The sequence below is a fragment of the Oncorhynchus gorbuscha genome, linkage group LG15 (genome assembly GCF_021184085.1).
Source record: "Oncorhynchus gorbuscha isolate QuinsamMale2020 ecotype Even-year linkage group LG15, OgorEven_v1.0, whole genome shotgun sequence".
NCBI classification, from domain to species: Eukaryota; Metazoa; Chordata; class Actinopteri; order Salmoniformes; family Salmonidae; genus Oncorhynchus; species Oncorhynchus gorbuscha.
Window position 1 is genome coordinate 55,659,202 of NC_060187.1, and position 25,723 is coordinate 55,684,924.

Consider the following 25,723-nt stretch of genomic DNA (forward strand, 5'->3'; position numbering starts at 1 on the left):
ATGTCCAACTCACTTCCATATGTGTTCAAAGTAGGACACTGGAGGAGACCTTACTCCCCAACTCTCACGCAAATCACAAATGACTTCCATCATGGGCTTTGGCAAACCTCTCCAATGGGATGTGTCTTCTTGATTCACAATCCCACATGAATATACACGTGAATTAGGCTACCAGCTATTTGTTCTCTATGCGTGGGAACTGCCTACAGGTCAAACAGTTAACAGTTTAGTATTAATCTATAGTAAATACTAACTACTCCAGTATATGGCAAGTGTTAAATAATAATGCACTTGTTATTCCTCTGTAGCACAGTTCACAGGTTGTTATTGTACTCTGGGTGTGACATGGCAGCTGGGTAACATGCAGAGTGACTGTGGTAGGGGAGGGGTTTTATTGGGTAGGGATAGTGCTCTGTGGATGACTCACCCTGACTGGATTAAGCAATGTCCTGACAGTTAGGATCAAGGGTGTCATTCAGCTATTATAATTATTACTATTTTAGAGACACTGATGACGAGTAATGTCTTTAAGTAACACTTCCAGTTGCTTGTAACTATCTAGAACCCAGTTTTAGAGTATTCCGTGGGTATGGTTGTGTATCCCCTTCCATAAATGCACTCTGAGAGGGTCTGAATGGCACCATCATTATATTTGCTTTTTCATACATTACTTTTTGTGTGATTTGAAATGTCTAATGTATGCAGGATTGGCAGGTTTTCATTTCTCGTTTTTTTTAAATTACTTGTTCATTTTTCAACTAGATCCAGGAGTTTTTCTTCCTACCATGTAACTTGACTATAACTGACTTGTATGGAGCCCAGAGTTTATCCTGGTTAGGTCATGGCCACAGCAAAGAAAGCATAGCAACATAATAACAAGACCAGCAAAAGTCACCCTGTCCTCATTGTGCTTTGTTACCATCTAGTGTTCACTCTGTGAACTTTCTATTATTTTCTCCCTCCAGAACCACTGTTTTCCTTTCTCTATGAAGTTAGTCAATCGTGGAAGACACAGCCCCCAGTCTAAAAATACAGCCATGAGTAATAGAACTAAAATAACCCAGCCACATGCGCAAAAAGCTACCGTTTGTTTGGAAATATTGGCACAGCAACCCCTCTCAGGTTCCTCTTTTTCCACATTCAAATGTACTGTCGGTCAGATAATTCTCAATTCAGCCCTCCGCTAATATGGAAACTAGTAATAATGATCTTTGAAGGGATAGGGAATGAAGTGAGAGTGATGTTTTGACAGATTCTCTCAATAGCAATATGGCATTTCCATTTTTACATATTTTAAATAAAGCGTCTGTTGCCCTCCGTCGAAAACTATTGTACGTAATGAGTACATAGGCTGGTGCAGTATGATACCATCTCCAAAAGCGGGAGACTGGGTGTTGTACTGCAAAGGTACTGTACCTACACCTTGATTAAACAGACACACTATAATCTCTGTGTAAGTTTACTAAAGGAAAGTCCACGAGAGTGAGCGTTACATTTACAGATGTGGGGCTTTCCACCATGGCTCCAGGAGCGGGAAACTAATTAGCCATTTTCAACCTCAGCTGTCAGGGGTAATCCATTCCTTGTTGAGTCGGAGTTAAATTGGGCTTACAGCTTCATCCTTTGATCTAATTCTGACTATGACGTCTCATCCTGCTACCGGGATTTAGATCTGTGAAGATAACGTCGAACATTCAGTGAGTCTTTCCAAAGCTATGGCAGAAATCCCCTCATGTCCTGTTATACAGACAGAAAAAGTGCATTGGACAATATGGCTCTTGAACTTCATGAATAGCTCAGCTGATGACCACAGCTGACCCAAACAGACTGTGTGTACACACACACACACACTCAGACACACACACACACACACAGTCAGGAACAAGGTGTTGTAACGATCGTTTGTTGAAGATGGTGTGGACCAAAGCGCGGTAAGTGTTCAAACTTCTTCTTTTTTTTTCAACTGAACACTAAATAACAAAAATAACAAAGAGAATGAACGAAAACCCAAACAGTCCTGTCAGGTGCAGAAACACAAAACAGAAAATAACTACCCACAAAAACCCTGTGGGGAAAAGCTACCTAACTATGGTTCCCAATCAGAGACAACGATAGACAGCTGTCCCTGATTGAGAACCATACCCAGCCAAAACAAAGAAATACAAAAAACATAGAAAAAAGAACATAGAATGCCCACCCAAATCACACCTTGATCAAACCAAAATAGAGACATAAAAAGCTCTAAGGTCAGGGTGTGACAGGTGTATCCCAGTTGTTCCTCTTGGTTTTATTTTATTAACATTCCGAGCACACGCTCCCACTTGCATTGTGCTGGAGTGACAGGAGAATGGGAGGGGGAGTCAGTGAGGTGGATGTCCCTCTAAGGGAGTGCTGAGGCTGCTCCCTTCTCTGGTATGAAGGGCGTTAACCCTGCCATCCTCTCCTCCCCTCTTCTCACCTTTTCTCACTCCATGATCTCAGCACTATCTAAACCATGACGGCGGATTTCTGTTCTGCTTTAATCTCCGTTTTCCAAAAGGAATCACGTTCCCTGTGACTACACGACCGATTGTCTGAGTCAAAAATGCTTGACCGGATGATTTTTACAGATGAACTTGACATGAGTTGATCATGAACTTGACATGAGTTGATGATGAACTTGACATGAGTTGATGATGAACTTGACATGAGTTGATGATGAACTTGACATGAGTTGATGATGAACTTGACATATACAAATGCTCATATGGAGAGCATAATGGCTTCGACGTTCCAACTCTGAAGGGTCAGGCAATAGCATTGCATTCATGTGACCGTTTACAGCTGTGAAAGAGTTGAAATAGTTTGAATAGTGTTGTGATTATCTCATGTTATCTTCTGTTTACTTCGGATGGTTCTCCATTCCTCTCCATTCCTCTCCATTCCTCTCCATTGAACTCTGGGTTAGAATGTCTGCAGGGGACACTTTTCTATCTCTGCGGGAGTAGACCTACCTCTCCGGAGGTTTTGCCATGGAAAACGGGAACAAACCTTTCTTATTGGACAGGTTTAGGAGGTCACTCCATGTTTCAGTCCGTTTCGTGGCTCATGAACACCACCTTGGTGTATTGTGGCTGTGATGCTAATCTCTGCTGAGTTGAGATAGTGGAGTGAGTTGAGTGAGTGGGGTTGAGTACAACGAGAAGCAATTTGAAATGGAACCTAGTTGTTTTCTATTTGAAATGGAAAACAACTACCATTGTTGATTTTGGAGAGAAATCACGATTTCCGTCAACCCAATTTGACAGATCTTTCTGAAACAAGGACGTAGTATTTTGGGAACTGTTCAGAGGATTCGCAATGTTATATAGACGTGTTTGGGGTTTTCATCTGGGACCTTCTACAGATATAAAGGCTTGCGGCATATTATTTTCTATTTAGTTTGGAGATGAACGCACAACTGATAGTGTGGGATGCTGACTCATTCTGACATCTGACAAACATCTGACAAAGTTCGGCTATGTAGAAACTCTAAGTTCTTCGAATATGCATGAGCCTTGAAATTAAACATTGGGCATACAAATTAGAGGGGTGGATCCCAGGGGTTCCCCCCTCTTCCCTTCACCAGAATAATCCATCCACATCATCCACAAAGAAACTCATGAGCTGAGTTCCCACTTCTGGTTTGGTTGAATAGCTGTATCCCTGAAAACCGGATACATCTGGTTGTGGGCAAATCCGCTAAGGGTGTCCACATATGACGCACAGTCAGTGAGCGAACACATGAGGAGAACCCCAAGACACCCTCATACTTTAATCTGTCCCGTTCTGTGTGTAGCAATGAGAGAACCTCAGGCATGTCATTTAGAGAGGGAGAAAAAAAATCTCTTCATGTTTTCAACAGTCTTTATGTTTTTAAAAGGCCAAGCGTTGCATCTGGTTTAGATGAGGGCAAATGAGGGAGCAGGGTTATAAGCATGTGTAGACCTTAATGATACATCCTTTGCAGCGTCTTTGGCGAAAACAGTTTCATGAGTAAGATTTTCCACGGTATCTCTGACGTTGACTGCTCTTTTGAGTTTGGGCCTTCCTGTGACATTCCACATTTCCCGTTGTTATGCCCCCCCTGGGCTTGGTATTGTTATGTGTGAAGTACCTAACACCCTGGTGTTGGTACAGTGCCTTGGGAAAATATTCAGACCCCTTGACTTTTTCCACTTTTTGCTACGTTAGCCTTATTCTAAAATGGATTAAATAAAAAATGTGTCAGCAATCTACACACAATAACCCACAATGATAAAGCGAAAACAGGTTTTTAGAAATCTTTTCAATTTATTAAAGATTTAAAAAAGAAATACCTTATATACATACGTACTGTAAGTATTCAGACCCTTTGCTATCAAATCAAATCAAATCAAATTTATTTTATATAGCCCTTCGTACATCAGCTGATATCTCAAAGTGCTGTACAGAAACCCAGCCTAAAACCCCAAACAGCAAACAATGCAGGTGTAAAAGCACGGTGGCTAGGAAAAACTCCCTAGAAAGGCCAAAACCTAGGAAGAAACCTAGAGAGGAACCGGGCTATGTGGGGTGGCCAGTCCTCTTCTGGCTGTGCCGGGTAGAGATTATAACAGAACATGACCAAGATGTTCAAATGTTCATAAATGACCAGCATGGTCAAATAATAATAAGGCAGAACAGTTGAAACTGGAGCAGCAGCACGGCCAGGTGGACTGGGGACAGCAAGGAGCCATCATGTCAGGTAGTCCTGGGGCACGGTCCTAGGGCTCAGGTCCTCCGAGAGAGAGAAAGAAAGAGAGAATTAGAGAGAGCATATGTGGGGTGGCCAGTCCTCTTCTAGCTGTGCCAGGTGGAGATTATAACAGAACGTGGCCAAGATGTTCAACTGTTCATAAATGACCAGCATGGTTGAATAATAGTAAGGCAGAACAGTTGAAACTGGAGCAGGAGCATGGCCAGGTGGACTGGGGACAGCAAGGAGTCCTCATGTCAGGTAGTCCTGGGACATGGTCCTAGGGCCCAGGCCAGTTGAAACTGGAGCAGCAGCATGGCCAGGTGGACTGGGGACAGCAAGGAGTCATCATGTCAGGTAGTCCTGGGGCATGGTTCTAGGGCTCAGGTCCTCCGAGAGAGAGAAAGAAAGAGAGAAGGAGAGAATTAGAGAACGCACACTTAGATTTACACAGGACACCGAATAGGACAGGAGAAGTACTCCAGATAAACAAACTGACCCTAGCCCCCCGACACATAAACTACTGCAGCATAAATACTGGAGGCTGAGACAGGAGGGGTCAGGAGACACTGTGGCCCCATCCGAGGACACCCCGGACAGGGCCAAACAGGAAGGATATAACCCCACCCACTTTGCCAAAGCACAGCCCCCACACCACTAGAGGGAAATCTTCAACCACCAACTTACCATCCTGAGACAAGGCCGAGTATAGCCCACAAAGATCTCCGACACGGTACAACCCAAGGGGTGGGGGGGAACCCAGACAGGCCGACCACAACAGTGAATCAACCCACCCAGGTGACGCATCCCCCCAGGGACGGCACGAGAGAGCCCCAGCAAGCCAGTGACTCAGCCCCCGTAACAGGGTTAGAGGCAGAGAATCCCAGTGGAAAACGGGGAACCGGCCAGGCAGAGACAGCAAGGGCGGTTCGTTGCTCCAGAGCCTTTCCGTTCACCTTCCCACTCCTGGGCCAGACTACACTCAATCATATGACCCACTGAAGAGATGAGTCTTCAGTAAAGACTTAAAGGTTGAGACCGAGTTTGCGTCTCTGACATGGGTAGGCAGACCGTTCCATAAAAATGGAGCTCTATAGGAGAAAGCCCTGCCTCCAGCTGTTTGCTTAGAAATTCTAGGGACAATTAGGAGGCCTGCGTCTTGTGACCGTAGCGTACGTATAGGTATGTACGGCAGGACCAAATCAGAGAGGTAGGTAGGAGCAAGCCCATGTAATGCTTTGTAGGTTAGCAGTAAAACCTTGAAATCAGCCCTTGCTTTGACAGGAAGCCAGTGTAGAGAGGCTAGCACTGGAGTAATATGATCAAATTTTTTGGTTCTAGTCAGGATTCTAGCAGCCGTATTTAGCACTAACTGAAGTTTATTTAGTGCTTTATCCGGGTAGCCGGAAAATAGAGCATTGCAGTAGTCTAACCTAGAAGTGACAAAAGCATGGATTAATTTTTCTGCATCATTTTTGGACAGAAAGTTTCTGATTTTTGCAATGTTACGTAGATGGAAAAAAGCTGTCCTCGAAATGGTCTTGATATGTTCTTCAAAAGAGAGATCAGGGTCCAGAGTAACGCCGAGGTCCTTCACAGTTTTATTTGAGACGACTGTACAACCATTAAGATTAATTGTCAGATTCAACAGAAGATCTCTTTGTTTCTTGGGACCTAGAACAAGCATCTCTGTTTTGTCCGAGTTTAATAGTAGAAAGTTTGCAGCCATCCACTTCCTTATGTCTGAAACACATGCTTCTAGCGAGGGCAATTTTGGTGCTTCACCATGTTTCATTGAAATGTACAGCTGTGTGTCATCCGCATAGCAGTGAAAGTTTACATTATGTTTTCGAATAACATCCCCAAGAGGTAAAATATATAGTGAAAACAATAGTGGTCCTAAAACAGAACCTTGAGGAACACCGAAATGTACAGTTGATTTGTCAGAGGACAAACCATTCACAGAGACAAACTGATATCTTTCCGACAGATAAGACCTAAACCAGGCCAGAACATGTCCGTGTAGACCAATTTGGGTTTCCAATCTCTCCAAAAGAATGTGGTGATCGATGGTATCAAAAGCAGCACTAAGGTCTAGGAGCACGAGGACAGATGCAGAGCCTCGGTCCGATGCCATCAAAATGTCATTTACCACCTTCACAAGTGCCGTCTCAGTGCTATGATGGTGCTCAGTGCTATAAGACTCAAAATTGAGCTCAGGTGTATCCTGTTTCCATTGATCATCCTTGAGATGTTTCTACAATTCGATTGAGTCCACCTATGGTAAATTCAATTGATTGGGCATGATTTTGAAAGACAAACACCTGTCTATGTAAGGTACCACAGTTGACAGTGCATGTCAGAGCAAAAACCAAGCCATGAGGTCGAAGGAATTGTCCGTAGAGCTCAATAGGATTGTGTCGGGGCACAGATCTGCGGAAGGGTACCAAAACATTTCTTCAGCATTGAAGGTCCCCAAGAACACAGTGGTCTCCATCATTCTTAAATGGAAGAAGTTTGGAACCACCAAGACTCTTCCTAGAGCTGGCCGCCTGGCCAAACTGAGCAATCGGGCCTTGATCAAGGAGGTGACCATGAACCCAATGGTCACTCTGATAGAGCTCTAGAGTTCCTCTGTGGAGATAGGAGAACCTTCCGGAAGGACAACAATCTCTGCAGCACTCCACCAATCAGGTCTTTATGGTAGAGTGGCCAGATGAAAGCCACTCCTTGGTAAAAGGCACATGACAGCCTGCTTCGAGTTTGCCAAAAGGCACCTAAATACTCTCAGACCATGAGAAGCAAGATTCTCTGGTCTGATGAAACCAGGATTGAACTCTTTGGCCTGAATGCCAAGCGTCATGTCTGGAGGTAAACTGGCACCATCCCTACAGTGAAGCATGGTGGTGGCAGCATCATGCTGTGGGGATGTTTTTCAGCGGCAGGGACTGGGAGACTAGTCAGGCCGGGGGCAAAGATGAACGGAGCAAAGTACAGGGAGATCCTTGATGAAAACCTGCTCCAGAGCTCTCAAGACCTCAGACTGGGACGAAGGTTCACCTTAAAACAGGAGAACGACCCTAAGCATACAGCCAAGACAACGCAGGAGTGGCTTCAGGACAAGTGTCTGAATGTCCTTGAGTGGCCGAGACAGAAACCGGACTTGAACCCGATCTAACATCTCTGGACAGACCTGAAAATAGCTGTGCAGCAACACTCCCAATCCAACCTGACAGAACCTGAGAGGATCTGCAGAGATGAATTGGAGAAACTCCCCAAATACAGGTATTCCAAATTTGTAGCGTCATACCAAGAAGACTTGAGGCTGTAATCGCTGCCAAGGTGCTTCAACAGATTAAAGGGTCTGAATACTTTTGTAAATGTGATATTTTTTTATTTTATTTTATACATTGGCAAACATTTCAACAAAAAATGGTTTAATCAATTTTAGAATAAGGCTGTAACGTTACAAGATGTGGAAATAGTCAAGGGGTCTGAATACTTTATGAATGCACTGTATGGAGAAGGGTGAAGTTGCTCCTACACACTGGTCTTGGGTCAGTTTTGCATTTCCCCCATGAATGGTTAGCGTTCAGAATGGGGCAGGGGGAGCTGATCCTAGGTCTGTACCAAGGGTAAAATCACACCTGAGCTGTTCGTATCATTATGTCACACTTCTGAAGAGAAGTGCCTAACATTGTTCACACCTGTGCCACTGCATTGCAGTGTTGACCTTCAGGTATAAAAATACTGTACGGTCCAGTATGTCAAGCTATTTACGATCCAGTGACAAGCTATCAAGTTCTAAAATTTCATGCTTAATTGTTTATGTGATATGGCAGATGACGGGATTGTGACCTGTATGGACAGATTTGTCACATACTGTATCAGCCTCTTGCAGGCCTACCAATCCTTGCGGTGTGGGGGTGTAAGGATGTGTGTTTGTTTGGGGTGGTGGGTTAGGATATTTAGGTTAGGACTTTGGCCCGGTGCCCTGGCCAGCAGAGAGGAGATCGCAGACACATTCCAACGGCTCGTCACGTCGCCCTGCTCTGTCAGCATCCTCCTAGCTGCATAAGCAGTAGTCCACGGTCAAAGCCCTTTCGCTTCACCTATTTTTTTTTAGCTTTCGTTCAACCCCATGCACATTGAAATTGGATTCCTTGAACTCACTCTGTTTCATAAAACTCCCAACCTGTTTTGAGGTATCAGTAGCAGTTAACGTGTTGTGGTTTGCTAAGCACATTGAAATCAATGACATCATATGTTAATCCTTTCTTTCCCAGGCTACACTATCCAAACTCTCCTGTGAGAGGTGACCATATGAATCCTCAGTGTTTTTATGTTTAGCCTCCAGCCCTGTCGAGGTGGGATTATGTGTGTGTTGTTATTACTGTTCTCTTCCCTTGTATGTCATGGACTGTACAGTATTATGGTATTTGCTTGGCCTCCTTAATTCCTGTTCTTGCCTAGACGTGTGGGAGGACACAAAGCTATTATTTAAGGTGTGCCTCTCCACCATTTTCAAATTTTGTGAACTTAGTGTCAAATAAAACAAACACACATCTTGACACATCAACTGCTTCATGTTCAAACAAGATGCAATTAATCACCTCACATTGGAAAGAAAAGTTTTTTTTGTTTTTTGTTTTACATCTTTCCTAATGTCATGTCAGACAGGGTGTGGAAATGAGATGCATACCTTCTTAATGTTTAGAGGGCCTGTTGGTCACACCCTGTGGCATTGTTTTGAGTGTCAGCACCCTACAGTTCTTAGTGAAGCCCGAAAATACACAGGCCTAGGAACCCTGAGGGGTATTCTACAAAGCAGATTCAAGGAGTTAGCCAACGAAACTAGCCTAAATATTGTCATAGAGGTAAAATGCATGTTTTTGAAAGATCTTGAAATGGGTATGTTCTAATTGACTCAATAATCAAAAACACATATTGAAGTTAAACTTTTTTAATGAACTAGAAAATAAAGTATTTTGTTTTTGTTTACCAAAGTAAGCTGGCTAGCTCCTTGAGCCTACTTTGTAGTAAACCCCTGGTTCTTACCTGGGTCTCCCTTAAGTGTATTTTTGGGTCTTCCCATGTTATTATGAGGGAATGAGACACCAAAACAAGTCCTCACTGATATTGTGTCTTATCAAATCAAATCAAATGTATTTATATAGCCCTTCGTACATCAGCTGATATCTCAAAGTGCTGTACAGAAACCCAGCCTAAAACCCCAAACAGCAAACAATGCAGGTGTACAAGCAGTTATCTGAATGGGCATCTCTGGGTTAGAGGCTGACAAAGGACTGATAATCATAATCACTGGTTCAACAATGCTAGCTGGTTGTAGTGGAGTTGTGCTAGAATGTCTCTGTAATGTCTTTACATGTGAGTGTTGAGTTTGAGGAAATCAGGTCTGTGAGCGTGCATGAGTGTACTTTAGTTCATGCTGGTGTAGTTAAAGGGAAAACAAAAAACACACACGCTGTCAGGCCTTCAGCAGAGCAGAGGGAATATGTACTCCTTCACTAATTGTCTAGTTCGAGAATCTACATGTCCTTAGATATAGCTAGTACCGTATAGTCTTGTTGAGGGTTGGGTCATGGCTGATCTCTCAGTGTGTGTGGATGCCAAAGTAGCCCTTCCCTCAGCCTTCCCCTTTTCCTCATCACACTGAGAAACACCCACAGCTCTCTCAGGAATGCAGTGAGTAGGCAATGATTAATCACATGTGTGTGTGTGTATGCGTGTATGCGTGCGATTAAAAAGTAATTAGACGTTGAACTGTGTTCTAAAACAATATGAAATTATATCAAACCATAAAACAATATTGTGTTATTTATTCCGGTGCTATTCTTCGTTATTGCTTATACAGCCATCGTAACGAAGTATAAGTATTCAGGGTGTGTATTGTGTACCCTTCAGTAAACGAAGGTAAGATGACAAGTAAAAGTGTATGCAGATGGTGTCTTTTATGGCACAACGGCCTGCTGGCCACCACACCTTGTCTGATCACTCACTTTCCTCTGTTCCCCGCCCCCTTCCTGCTCTCACCAGCCACACCAATATGACAGGGCAGAGGAAGGGGTGTGGTCGAGCCTCTTACCCACCACAATGTCCTCCAAACGCTCAGGCAGTTATCATACTGTACAGATCGGCACAAGGACAGGCCCAGACACTGTACTCCACAGGGATAACTTATTGCGAGAGGAGGAGAGGGAGAAAAAAATCAACGGGAAGAAAAGAAGAGAAGAGCTCATACGGAGGTAGAGCGAGAGAGGAATACAATCATAGGCGAGATCGAAAGTGCTGACTGGAACGTAGCCATACGACTGCATGCTCCCTCCGAGTGAAAGGAGCACTGAGGAATTCTTAAGCGGAGTGAGAGCAGGAAAGAGAGAAACGTTATAGCTACCGTTATAGCTACCGACAGAAACCTTGTGGTGACAAAGCGGTCGCATAGAGCGCGCTAGAGGGGACTTTTGATTCATTCATTCGGAGTTGAGTGGCACCATGAGCGGTCAGCAACAGAGATACAGGAACTTCTCGACAGATAGCAGTGGTGGCAGGGATGGAAGGGACAGGGTGCCCTCAGACGAAGGCTACTACCAGGGGATGCTCAAGTCTACGGATGGCAGGAAAGGTACTCGTATGACAGCATTAACCTAGGAAGTGTTTACAGTGCATATGTTTACAGTACATATGTTTACAGTACATGAGAAGTTTGACTTTGATGAGTTTGGTTCTATGTATGACAGTGTTCACCTAGCCAGTGTGTCAAATAGGTTCATATGGAAAGTTTGCCTCTGATACTATGGTTTGTGATTACTTAAGGGAGAGAGTTCAAATTCTGGGTGTTTTTCTTTTCCTGTGAAAGGGAAAGTTTTACTGCTTGTAGTTACAGCTTTGGACCATTTTCATATCCCTGCACAGACAAGTCTGTGAAATAATGAGCTCCTTCATGATGCTGAGAATCATACCAGCTGTCAGTGTCAATTTAAATTGAAAGAGGGCTTGTGGCTTCCACTGTGAGCCTTTAGCGCACTCTCAATTACAGTTTGAGCTTTCTCTAATCATCATCTATGGAAATACATTTAGATTTAAAATGGCGTTGTTGTTGTTTTTTGACGTCATGTTTTCTGTGTCTCTCCAGTCGTCCACGTTTGTGACCAAGAGTGGACACTCCCACTAATCTAACACATCAGCCGTTCCCCCCCACCCTAGTGGCCAGCGAACCCATTCACAAAATGTGGGGATGAAATCTCAGTAGGCCTATACATTGTTGATAAAGCTCCTATAGAAATGACCAAAAAACATTCCTTACCCCGGGACACTTTAACGGTTGACTATCCAGGATTACAAAGAAAAAGGATCTGTTTCTGCATAGATCTGAAATATTTCTACACGGTACACAAACAGGCTCCCGTTTCAGTGTAAAACGCCTTCATGTCTCTAATGAAGGTGTTTGCGTCCTTTACATGTCTTTTTGTTGTTGTTGTTTTCTTTCCTTTCCTGCAAACACCCATTGAAATGTCCTGGGTAAGGATTGTTTTTTGGGAATTTCAAGTCCCTCAGTCGAGCACCTGACTCCCTTTTTCATTTAAGCTGGGCTGAAGTGTGTTTGGGTATACCCTTTTTCTTATTGAATGACATTTATAGACATTTTCTTACTTGCTCATTCACTTCTGGTTATTTTATAGAAGAGTGGAGTAGTAGTCATGTGTCTATTGGTTAATGGCCAATTATAAATCAAGTGCTGAGAGTGACTCACTCAGGAGGACCTATTAGATTACCACTTTTAAGATGGGCTGAAACGCTCCTTTGTCCTGCAGTGAATCAAAGAGATGGCTTTGGGTAAAGGAGGTAGGACTTTCGCCCCTTTTTACCATTGTGAATTTGTGATCACTGTGTTTATCTTTGGCATCACACAATGGAGTTTAAATAGTTTGTCTTAGCCCGAGTCATGACTGGGTGCACTGTGTATGCTGATTGCAAGCTGGACACTACTGCTGGACTAACACAAGTATTTGTGTTAGTCCCCCCGACCGTGATACTTGAGCATTTTTACCTCGTATAAACTGTGAACGGGAGTGTCCCGTATAAATCAGGATTGCCCTCGTATTGTAGCTTTATTGATGAACGACAGAGAATGGCAGAAGTCAATAGTCTCCAGGCACACACACACACACCATATGGTTGCCACGGCAACGCGATCCCATAACACAATGGCAACATGGCGGACGCGCCCACCTGAGAATACAAAAGTGTAGCCTGCAGGTTGAGTTTGCAGTCACAGTGAATCAGCACACACCGTTGTACTTTGGTTCTGCAGTGCCTAGCCTGTGAGTGGTACTTAATATGCTTTTCACCACCTTGTAAGACTGATAACGTTTAACTTATATAGCATGTTTAACAGTTCATTCAGTAACATGACCTGAGCTGTCATATAGTAGCTGAAGACCCGAGGCTTCCTTAAAGTTGCACTATGCAGAAATTGCTCTGCCATTTCCTGGTTGCTAAAACTCGAATAGTTTGCCAAATTTCACTTTATGTGACAAAATAAGCTAGTTTAGTTTAGAGAATCATTTTAACATCTAAACCATGGTGAAATACATTTTCCATACCCATGAATATTGTTGTTTCAGTTGTCTGAAGCTGATGTACCAAACCCAAAGTAAAATCCCATGTCTTTTGTCTGGATAATGAGTTATCAGTGTAATAAATACAGTATTTTCTCCAATGCCACGTATGACTTTCGAAAAACAAACCTATTGGAATTGCTATTGGATTGGCCATCAGTACTATCTCACTTGATATAACTGATGGGCTCACTTGAAGAAGAGATGTATATCTCAATGTGACTTCTTTGGTTAAATATACAAAAATATACAACAACAAAAAAATCAACAATCTTTCAGGGAAGTGGTCTGGCATGATGACTAACTGTTGGTGATGTGCCTCTTAGTTGGTGAGGGTCAGTGTCTACAGTTGGTACGTCTGTGTCTGTGCTCTGCAGTACGTTTTGCAGTACCCCAGAGTAGTGGGGTGTGTCCAGGTATTTGACTGCGGGTGTGTCAATTCCATTCAGTATGGTGAGGCTGAAACCGTATCGATCTGCCCGATGTGGTTATCTGCCCGTTAAGGCACCGTTGTCTTACTCTCTGAGAGCTACCATATCTTGTCATGTTCCGCAAGCGCAACAGTGTCCGTTACAGTACGTAGCAACAGCTGTGTACATACAGTACCAGGCCTGTAGAGATACTGAGCACCTGTACAGTGTAAATGCTTCCACTAAGCCTCAGGCCCTGCCTGTAGTCATTTGTTAGTGAATAGCATTTGCAGAGACAACTCGACAACGAGGGTGTATATCTAGACACTGACTGTGCTATGATGATTTCTCGTGAGTCAGACATGTTTAGTCCCGACGCTCTGCTGTCATGTCTCACCGGGCTAGACTAATCCCATCCAATGACTTCTCTTTGGCTCGGGGATGTGCAAAACGATGGCGGCATCTGGGATACCTGTTAGATTTCAGCGCTCGCTGTTCATGTTAAATGTATTTTAAATCCTTTGGTCTTCTCCTTATCCCCAAATACCCTGCGATCTGTTTTTCATTTAGACTGAGTTTTCTCAACCCTCAGTAAAGAATACCTCAACATGACTTATTAATGTACTCCGAGGGTTTATCTAATCTTTGTTTCTCTATAATCATGTCTGACGTTTGCTCTTTGTGTCTTGCAGACGAACGGGATCGAGTACAGAAAAAGACCTTCACAAAATGGGTGAACAAACACTTGATAAAGGTATGGTCACACACTACCAGAGTACATTTATATGCTCAATAACTCAATACCTAACTTACTCTCCCTGCCTTGCTTACTATAATGCACTCATTGCTGGTATCAATAGTTTAGACACAAAGACAATCAAGTGCACATACACCGACTAATTTTTAACCAACATCAGTTTGATTTCAATAGATATGTGTCAATTTTGTTTCTGCACTTTACTGGACTTCTCACAATGACTCATACAGCATTTTCAAAAGCAGTATTCCTGTGTTGTTATCCACAAATGTCAGTCAAATACCATAAAACTAATGAAAATGGTGGTTACTGAAGTGGCAGAATAATCGCAGAAGTTGTCAAAGTAGGATTTTATGTTGAGTTGGATCACTACTGGTCCAGAAGTGATGTGTAGGAATGGCAAATGGCAGATATTTCCTTCGTGAATCATGCCTCATAATTGGCCAACCAACCACATGGGGGCTGAGCTGTGTGTTTTCTGACGGTTGCAATTTAGTCTCTCTGCAAAAAAATGTTTTTTAGCTTCAGAAGTCATTTGGCCACTAATGACAGGAGTAGGCTAGAATTTTTGGCAGGAATCGTAACGACACCGGACAGATACTTTATTGATGTGTTTTGGATGTGTAGTTTCGTTTTTCAAATTTAAAACGGGATGACTCTTTAACAAACACCAGGGCTTGTATTCATACAGCATCTCAGAGTAGGAGCGCTGGTCTAGGATCAGTTTTATTTTACATGATTTTTACATTATAACGACAGCCCCTCCCACTAGTACATGTATAAATACCCCCGGGTCATAATTCATTTGACAAAATCCCACCAGTAACCAAACGTTTACAGCTCAAGCCATTAAGGGACTCCTCATAATTCTCCATTCTCCCTCAAAAGAAACAAACCCATTTAATTTCCCCTCAAAAAAAATAACAAAAATACTATTTTCCTTTCCATACACAGTGTATGTGCACCGTGTGGTGCGAACGCACTCTGTTCCTGATATAACACACAAGCACACAGTCTTTTTGTTGAGTGTTTTATGTGAGTCACACACATCTGGATTCGTTTTGCTCTTTGCCTCTGAAGCACCACATTCTGTTCTGGGCCCAAGGCCCGGTGGCTCCTGGCTGGGCCAACAGTAGCACATGTGCTACACAGACTGACTGTTGAGTCTGTGTGGCTGGCTGACTGCCTGCCCGCCCTTAGCTCTTTGCTAGTCAAGGTCCTTAAGTGCTCCTTACAGACATTATCAGAGGAATCAATCTGTATCTCTTTTCTTCCCGCTACCAGTATGACAAGACGGTAGGCCTATGTGACAAGATTTGCATCTCATTTAATGTTCGACAAACTGCGAAGTCGGTACATTTTACCTTTAGAAAGTTTAGATTAAGTCGGCTATGTATTGACATGAAGTAGACGAATGCTTAATTAAGAGCTTTCTTAAGAGAGAACGGTCTTCTGAGAAACGGTTTAATACCGTACACAATGTGTGGTATGCAATGCATTGTTACAGAATTAGCCTCGTCATTAAAATGAATTTTGCGGTAAAACGAAAGTGTTATAACAGTCTGTCCGTGTGAAAGACTGCTCTTCTGATGTTGAACTAATGTTGAACTAATATTGTTAATGCGTTTCCAGTCGGGCACGTCCCGGGGTGGACCACGAGGGGTTGTAAAAGGATATGGAATGACTTTCACTCGAGCATAAATCTTGTTGTGTGTCAACAAGGGTGGGAAGACCGAATGGAGGGTTTCTCAGCCGTTATTTTACGGTGTTACGTAAAAAGAAATCCACTGTAGCTTACATCATTCTGCAGATGTAATGCCCCGTTCACTTTTAATGAAGTGTACAGACCGGAGAGACAGAAAGTATCCCTATTTTCTTATACAATGACGTGTGTGTTTTGTCTTTCTTTACAGGCGTTCAACATTATAATACTACGTGTAACCCTAGGTTAACTGAAGGACGCATCACCTACGTGTAACCCTAGGTTAACTGAAGGACGCATCACCTACGTGTAACCCTAGGTTAACTGAAGGACGCATCACCTACGTGTAACCCTAGGTTAACTGAAGGACGCATCACCTACGTGTAACCCTAGGTTAACTGAAGGACGCATCACCTACGTGTAACCCTAGGTTAACTGAAGGACGCATCACCTACGTGTAACCCTAGGTTAACTGAAGGACGCATCACCTACGTGTAACCCTAGGTTAACTGAAGGACGCATCACCTAAAGTGTGTTTTGTAATGGGAAAGCCTAGTGTGTGGTTTGTGGTGGATGAGGAGTTGTCCAGGTTCTGTGTTGACTGGCCCTAATGGTTTTAACCTTGAGGGCCGATCAAATGGGTCACTTGACTCGAGTTGACTGGAGTGCACATGACACCACCTGATCACGCTGACTCAACTGAAGAAAAACACTTGAATGTTATGCGATCTTGTCCCATCAGTTCCAGGCGTACAACTTGTATAATATTGTTGAAGTTGGAGACTCTTAGTTGAAGTTGAACAATCTTACACGATTAATGTGTGAACAGGGATCCCTAGTGGCCATCACCAACCATCGCTGCATTTCAAGCCACCACCGGTGGAGTGTGTACACCAGAGGTGGGCAGGAGTGAGTTACTGTGTTCACACACAGGGTTGTATAACTACTTATAACAGACAGTATTATATAAGTACTTACCATTGATGCCATTAATAAATCAAGGTCGTGGGTGTTACAACTTGCAGGGTCGAGACTTGCATACATACATGCGTACATACCATACCTGTACATACCTGTGCGAGGACAGAGCGAGGACAGAGCAACACACTGACACAGTAGCAAGGCATTGCATGCAATCTCCCAACATTAACCATGTCACCAATCACTAATATTAGTAACTATTTTGACCATTCTCTTTTAATCTATTCATCAAACCTTTTTAATTTTCTCTCATCCTTTATTTATTTTTTTACTAAAGTGCCATTTGAATAATGAATCATTCTAATCTCAGACTCATATTCTCTTCCTCTTCCGGTCATTCTCCCTCTCTATTCCATTTGTTCTCTCCGTCTCGTCCCTCACCCACTCATTCTCCTCCGTCCAGCACTGGAAAGCAGAGGTAGGTACCAGCTGCCTGCAAGCCCCAGCAGAAGGGCACTGTATGTGGGACACATTCTGATGTAGCTCACTTTCTCCCCTTCCACCTGAACACTATCCACTCCCCACGCCTATGCATTCGCTGTGAAAGTACGAGGAATTAAACTGACGGTGTCACACAGAAATAGGACTGTGCCTTGTGGACTGTGGGCCCGCAAATCCCTCAGTTTCAGTCATTCCCTTACGTCTCTTTCTAAGCTTACACCCTCTTCTGCTCACGATCACGGTTCATCTTTCTGACTGGAATTGATTATAGCAGGCATGCAGTCCCAAGACTCACTGTAGTATCTGTTTTCATGTGCAGGTATCTGCCTGTGTTTGTACTGTTTAGTCGTTTTTGATTCATGCAACTTTTTTTTTTAATGAAGACTCCCTGTCATCCGTCCATCCATCATCTCTCAGTAGATCTGGCAGCTGCCAATTAGCAGGTGTCTGAGTGTCGAACGCAGGCTGATTGGTTGCCCGCAGCCATGCGTTTCTGTCCTTTGTACAGATGTACAGAGAGAGAGAGAGAGCGAGCGCTGCCGGTTTATAGCATGAGCCGCGTAGACTGATCTGAGAGGAGCTTGAACATTTTGTCTAGTTTTATACTGTAAAGATTGGTTGCTCTTTCCAAGGTTTACTGTGAGAGAATGATCCCCATGTCTAGGTACCCTATCAAATCAGAATCATAACCAGATCCAGAATATCAAAGCGTTATTACATCAATACACTGCACGGCTTCTAGGTATTTTGTCTAGGTGTTGCACAACAACAAAAAATGCATTGTGATGACAACCCTTGCCTTACATCTCTCCCTTCTCTTTCTGTTCCACAGTCACAGCGTCAGGTCACAGACCTGTATGAAGACCTGAGAGATGGACACAACCTGATCTCCCTCCTGGAGGTCCTCTCTGGGGAGAAGCTGGTGAGTGCTGCTGACTTCTGATTGGTGAATGGACTGATCTTGGCATCTGCGACCAACCTCGATCCAACCCCCCCCACCCACCCACCCACTCTGAAAACCTGACCATAAGAAACATAAGTCTAACCCTTATTTATACCTACCTAATCCAAACTGGTATACAATCCCTGAAGCAAAGCAAAACATTAGCTAGACTTTCAAGTCGTAGCACAACCTAACTAGACAGTAACTGGAAAGTAAACAAAGACCCATTTACTGTCTAAGACAACCCCTGCTTACCTACCTTTCATTCCAGTCCCCGGAAATGTTAACCATTTGTAGTTGTTTCAATTTTTTTTTTTTTAAATAAGTTGGTAAGTCAACACTGGATGCTTGCACATTATGATGATGCATTTTAGGTTACTGCAGAACTCTATGGATGCCTTGCACTCTGTCTCTGCTACAGTAGCTCATCGCTCTGCTGGTCTCTGCTGGTCTCTGCTCATCTACCAGACGCCTCCATGGTCCTAACACATTAACCCCACTTTGGCTTCTCTTTTTATACTGTGTGCTCCTGTCTGACCGTTCTCTGGTTCTCCTTCTCTGCTCCCCCCCTCTCCTCATGTCCCCCTCTTTACCCCCCTACACTCCCCCCCCCCCCTTTCCTGTATGCTGACCTTTGCCCTTTGGCCTATGCCTCCTCTCTTTGCACTGCTCTTTGCTGGGGCTAGGCAAGGGAGAGAGACGTGGTCAGGAACTTGCGGTTGGTGAGTGGGGTTTTCTATAACTCGGCCGCCATCATCTTCTACTTCATGTGGCTTGAGTCATCCATTACCCAGTGGCTCGGCTGTGCATGATGTCACTTGCTGTGCTTATGATTCCACCCCCCCCCCCCCTTTTGGGCATCACTTATTTATCATTGACAAGCTTGCAAAGTCTCAGAGGTGCATTAACCATTTCGCTGCTGGCTGTAAACAAATACCCTCTGTTATTAGTAGGTGCCATGGCTGAATGAAGGAAGGACATAATTGACTAACTACTTCATTGACTAGTCATTGATGCTATAACAATATTTGAAGCACTGGAAATTATCAGTCTGAAAATAACTTGGTTTCTGTTTAGCTCAATTACTAATGCTTATTACATAGCACAAATACAGTATTCTTTGGAAGTGGAAGTCTTCAGTTCATTGTTCTCCAATCAGAACACATGTATGAAGAGGTGACACAATTCAAAACCAACCAACCAACCAACCAACCAAAGATTCCTGTACCTAATAACTAATCATATTATTGGCCCAGCCAATGCATGACTGATGCTCCCACCCTTCACTCCAAATATATCTCCTATTTACCTCTGTGTTTGTCTGTCGAAGGTGAAGAACAGATATGATGTAATAATAATGTGGTTTTATAATGAGGGAAGTTGTCCTTGGAAATCTGTGAGACATCAGTTATTCATCGTATTGTTTGTCGTTCATCCTTTCCTATGGAGGAAAATCTTGTGTACTCTTGTCATTGAGTCCACAACTTATTTCCCAATTTCCCTTTTCCTGTTTGTCGAATACTGTCGTAGCTGCATCACATTTTTCTCTTCCGACGTAATGTCTCACTCGCATTTCTCCATGCCTCTTCTAAGGTAGCATGTCTGTTTCTAACCGTCCCCCCCCCCCACTCTCTCTCTCGGTCTCCCCCTTCTTTGTCTCTTTCTCTCTCTGTCGTTCTCTCACTCTCTCTCTCTCTCTCTCTCTCTCGCTCTCTCGCTCTCCTCGCTTTCTCGCTCTGTCTTCTCTCTCTCTCTCTCTCTCTCTCTGTCTTCTCTCTCTCTCTCTCTCTCTCTCTCTCTCCAGAGAGAAAGGCCGCATGAGATTCCACAAGCTACAGAATGTACAGATGGCACTGGACTTCCTCAAACACCGACAGGTAAGAGAAACAACAATTGAAATATAATAATGGAGAAAATGTAACATGAGTTACCCTCTGAGTTTACTTCTCTTCTACTGTATTAAGATGACTTACTGTAAGTGACATGACTGAGACAAACATCTAAATGCATTGGAACAGGGTAATAATGTATCTACTATGATGTGAACTACTATAATTGTTAAGTCTCGCTCTTCTCTGTCGTCCAATCACAGGTCAAGCTGGTGAACATCAGAAACGATGACATTGCGGATGGTAACCCCAAGCTGACCCTTGGGCTGATATGGACCATCATCCTTCACTTCCAGGTGTCCTTCTCTGTCAGTGTTGTGTTCCCATATCATATAGCTCCTCATCCTCCTATCCCCCTGGCTCTGATCCAAGCCAATCAGCAACAATCACAAATTGAACTAAATCCAATCATATTTGTCATATCATATCTCAATCACTCGAAATGTTACCACATCGCTTTCAGAAAATCACATTGCTGTCAAATCTGTCATCAAATTATTATGAAATATATTTCCATCATAGTATTATTACAGTTTAATAATTATAATTATTTTAACAGAGGTGGAAAAAGTACCCAATTGTCATACTTGAAGAAAAGTATAGATACCTTAATATAAAGTTACTCAAGTAAAAGTAAAAGTCAGCCGGTAAAATACTACTTCAAGAAAAGTCTAAAAGTATTTGGTTTTAAATTTAAGTATCAAAAGTAAATGTAATTGCTAAAATATACTTAAGTATCAAAAGTAAAAGTAAGTCATTTAAAATCCCTTATATTAAGCAAAGCAGACTGCACAATTGTCCTTCTTTTAAAATGTATGGAAAGCCAGGGACAGACTCCCACACATTTGTGTTTAGTGAGTCCACCATGCCAGAGGCAATAGGGATGACCACGTGTTCTCTTGATATGTGCTTGAATTTGACCATTTTCCTGGCCTGCTGAGCATTCAAAATGTAACTAGTGCTTTTGGTTGTCAGGGAAAATGTAGGAAGTAAAAAATACAATATTTTCTTTAGGAATGTAGTGAAGTAAAAGTTGTCAAACATATTAATAATAAAGTAAAGTACAGATACCCCAAAAAAAGACTAAAGTAGTACATTCAAGTATTTTTACTTAAGTACTTCACACCACTGTTTTTTTTTTCTCACATCTTTCAACCAAAATCGAATGACATGGTGAGATACTAGAAGTTGAACTGACGTCTGTGCCCTGTGGGTATACTCTACACCAGTCTTACTGCACAATTTCAATAATCATTTCAAATCATTTAGCTAGGCTTGATTGAGTTTGCCTGGCATAGTGGAACCAATACAATAGTCAAACCCTGCCCAACTGGCACTCCAGGAAGGCTTAAGGAAACATGAAAAGTATTTGAAAGATGTCAAATAGTATTTGAACCCAGGTCTCTTTGGGACCCATGTGCCGATGAAGGCAGAGGAACTAAAAGAACATTGTGTCCTGCAAACTATTCTCCAAGGTAGCGTTGACTATTGGTTCCATTAAGCCAGGTAATCTCAATCAAGCCTAGCTAAAGTATTATAAATGATTTTAAATAGTATTTGAAAACAGGTCTGATGCCTAACTAAGACTGGTATAGAGTATACCCACTGGGCACAGATCTCAGTTCAACTTGTAGTTGTTGTTTTACACTGGTTTACTGTACTCCATGCACTGCGTTGGATAGAGAGGGGTATCTCCCATTTCTCAGAAGGAGAAAACACAGCAGGTCCGGTGCCTGGTGAGTCATCATAGGAATTCTCCTCTTCTTCAGAGGGGAGAGGTTTAGGGTGGGGCCATCGAGGGTGGAATGGATCCCGAGGAGATCACACACACACACACTTACAGTATACCCACACACACCGACTACAGAAAGAGACCATTCGGCAGAGAATTTGGTAAATGAGCGGTCTTTTGGCAAGAACAGAGAGTACCCTCTGAGCCTCTGGTGACTGTGACTCATTTAATTTCCATTCCAGCCCAAATAAAGTCCTGCCACATTAGCCAATGTTGTGTGTTCCCGCACTGGACCAGATAGTGCTTAAGTTGTGTCTTGAGACCCAAAGCAGGAGCAGTCACCGCCGGACATCCCTCCCACCTATTCAATGACCTAGGAATTGAGATCTAGTTGGCGGTTCCCTTTGATCTCACATATGTAATATTGATGACAGAGTTGCCTCCCCTGGCTGAAAAACAATGTTTTTTCTTGTTTTCCACCACAGATCATTGAGTTAGACAAACCTGATTCATATTGAATCAGAATATCATATGATTGAATCAAACTCCATCCATTACAATGCATAATCAATTTTCTCAAATAGATGATATCTTTATTGTTTCAAACTATCTCCCTCTGCCACCATGACAAGCAGGGTTGGGGTCAATTCCATATCAATTCATTCAATCCAGGAAGTCAAATGAAATTATTTTTTCTATTCCAAATCTCGTCATTGAGGAGGTGTTTTCATCCAATTGGAGTTAACGTCCTGTATTGACCCAATTTAAATGGAATTGACCCCAACCCTGGTAGCGTGTGGCCTCCTCCCCCGTCAAATCCTGGTGTCTATCCTCCCCTGTCTAACCCCGGTGTCTATCCTCCCCTGTCTAACCCCGGTGTCTATCCCCCCGTCTTACCCTGGTGTCTATCCTCCCCCGTCTAACCCCGGTGTCTATCCTTCCCCGTCTAACCCCGGTGTCTATCCTCCCCTCTCTAACCCCGGTGTCTATCCTCCCCCGTCTAACCCCGGTGTCTATCCTGCCCCGTCTAACCCCGGTGTCTATCCTGCCCTGTCTAACCCCGGTGTCTATCCTCCCCCGTCTAACCCCAGTGTCTATCCTCCCCTCTCTAACCCCGGTGTCTATCCTCCCCTCTCTAACCCCGGTGTCTATCCTCCCCTCTCTAACCCCGGTGTCTATCCTCCCCCGTCTAACCCCGGTGTCTATCCTCCCCTCTCTAACCCTGGTGTCTATCCTCCCCCATCTAACCCTGGTGTCTATCCTCCCCCATCTAACCCCGGTGTCTATCCTCACCCGTCTAACCCCGGTGTCTATCCTCCCCGTCTAACCCCGGTGTCTATCCTCCCCTCTCTAACCCCGGTGTCTATCCTCCCCTCTCTAACCCCGGTGTCTATCCTCCCCTCTCTAACCCCGGTGTCTATCCCCCGTCTAACCCCGGTGTCTATCCTCCACCGTCTAACCCCGGTGTCTATCCTCCCCCGTCTAACCCCGGTGTCTATCCTCCCCCGTCTAACCCCGGTGTCTATCCTCCCCCATCTAACCCCAGTGTCTATCCTTCTGTAGCTCAGTTGGTAGAGCATGGCGCTTGTAACGACAGGGTAGTGGGTTCGATCCCCGGGACCACCCATACGTAGAATGTATGCACACATGACTGTAAGTCGCTTTGGATAAAAGCGTCTGCTAAATGGCTATATATATATATATCCTCCCCCGTCTAACCCCGGTATCTATCCTCCCCTGTTAGATCTCGGACATCCAGGTGAATGGCCAGTCAGACAACATGACGGCCAAAGAGAAGCTGCTGATGTGGTCCCAGAGCATGGTGGAGGGCTACCAGGGCATCCGTTGTGACAACTTCACCACCAGCTGGAGGGACGGCAAGCTCTTCAGCGCCGTCATCCACAAACACCAGTAAGTGGTCCTCTGTGGGTCTGTTGGTAGAAACATGCTGCTTGTAATGCCAGGATACTGGGTATTGATTCCCGCGACCATCTGAATGTAAAATGTATGCACGCGTGATTGGCGGAAGGGTCTGCTAAATGGCATATGTTGTTATTATTTGGCGGCCGACACCTCAAGCCACAATACGTAGTGTAATGTTTACAGTGTTTAATCTCTGTACCCAGAACCAAATCTTGGGTAAAGTGTGTCAAAAGAGACTGTACTGCACCTAATGTTCAGATACTGGTGGACATCTTTGGATTGGAACATCAGAATGTTACACGTTAAGCCCCGCTGTCTGCTCAAATGTAGCCTCTCCTCCAGCCATTTCAGGTTTATTCTTAAAGGTGAGATTAACCCCAATAATAGTACCCCAAATGCACCCCTCTGTAGACTGTACCCACTCATGTTATTACCCACAGTAATAACATGAGTAGGTACAGTGGCACTATTAGGTGTTAATATGTCTTGTCCTAGCGTCTCCGGTAGTGCGAAGCTATATGCAACAGGGTTGTCATGACACATCGCTTTATTCTGAAGTGGAAACGTCTAGGAGCAACAACGGCTCAGCTGTGAAGTGGTAGGCCACACAAGCTCACAGAACGGGATCGCGGGGTGCTAAAGCGTGTAGCATGTAAAAATCGCCTGTCCTCGGTTTCAACACTTACTACCAAGTTCCAAACGGCCTCTGGAAGCAACATATGCCCAAGAACTGTTCGTCAGGACCTTCATAAAATGGTTTTCGATGGCCGAGCAGCCGCACACAAGCCTAAGATCACCATGCACAATGCCAAGCATCGACTGGAGAGGTGTAAAGCTTTACACCGCTGGAGGGGTATACAGCTTGCCGCCATTGGACTCTGGAACAGTGGAAACGCGTTCTTTGGAGTGATGAATCACGCTTCACCATCTGGCAGTCCGACGGACAAATCCGGGTTTGCTACCTGCCCCAATGCATAGTACCAACTGTAAAGTTTGGTGGAGGAGGCATAATGGTCTGGGGCTGTTTTTCATGGTTCGGTCTAGGTCCCTTAGTTTCAGTGAAGGGAAATGTTAACACTACAGCATACAATGACATTCTAGACGATTTTGTGCTTCCAACTTTGTGGCAACATTTTGGGGAAGTCCCCTTCCTGTTTCAGCATGACAATACCACTGTGCACAAATCGAGGTACATACAGAAATGGTTTGTCGATCGGTGTGGAGGAATTTGCCTGGCCTGCACAGGGCCCTGACCTCAATCCCATTGAACGCCTCTGGGATGAATTGGAACACATACTGTGAGCCAGGCCTAATCGCCCAACATCAGTGCCTGACCTCACTAATGGTCTTGTGGCTGAATGGAAGCAAGTCCCCACAGCAATGTTCCATAATCTAGTGGAAAGCCTTCCCAGAAGAGTGGGGGCTGTTATAGCAGCAAAGGGGGGACCAACTCCATATTAATGTCCATGATTTTGGAATGAGCTGTCTGACGAGCACGTGTCCACATAAATTTGGTAACGTAGTGTATATCTAGTACAAATTTAAACTATCAGGTCCATAAATCAATAAGA

At 43.9% G+C, this 25,723-nt stretch overlaps 1 protein-coding gene across 1 annotated transcript in view; it reads left to right on the plus strand.

The window, feature by feature from the left end:
- LOC123997278 (plectin-like) overlaps positions 1-25,723 on the plus strand; it is a 145,412-nt gene that overhangs the window by 27,613 nt on the left and 92,076 nt on the right. Inside the window, exons 2-7 of the mRNA XM_046301431.1 lie at positions 14,477-14,538; positions 17,628-17,642; positions 18,498-18,587; positions 20,408-20,485; positions 20,701-20,793; positions 23,974-24,140. Coding sequence (XP_046157387.1) covers positions 14,477-14,538; positions 17,628-17,642; positions 18,498-18,587; positions 20,408-20,485; positions 20,701-20,793; positions 23,974-24,140 — 505 coding nt within the window. The remainder of the gene's footprint in view (positions 1-14,476; positions 14,539-17,627; positions 17,643-18,497; positions 18,588-20,407; positions 20,486-20,700; positions 20,794-23,973; positions 24,141-25,723) is intronic.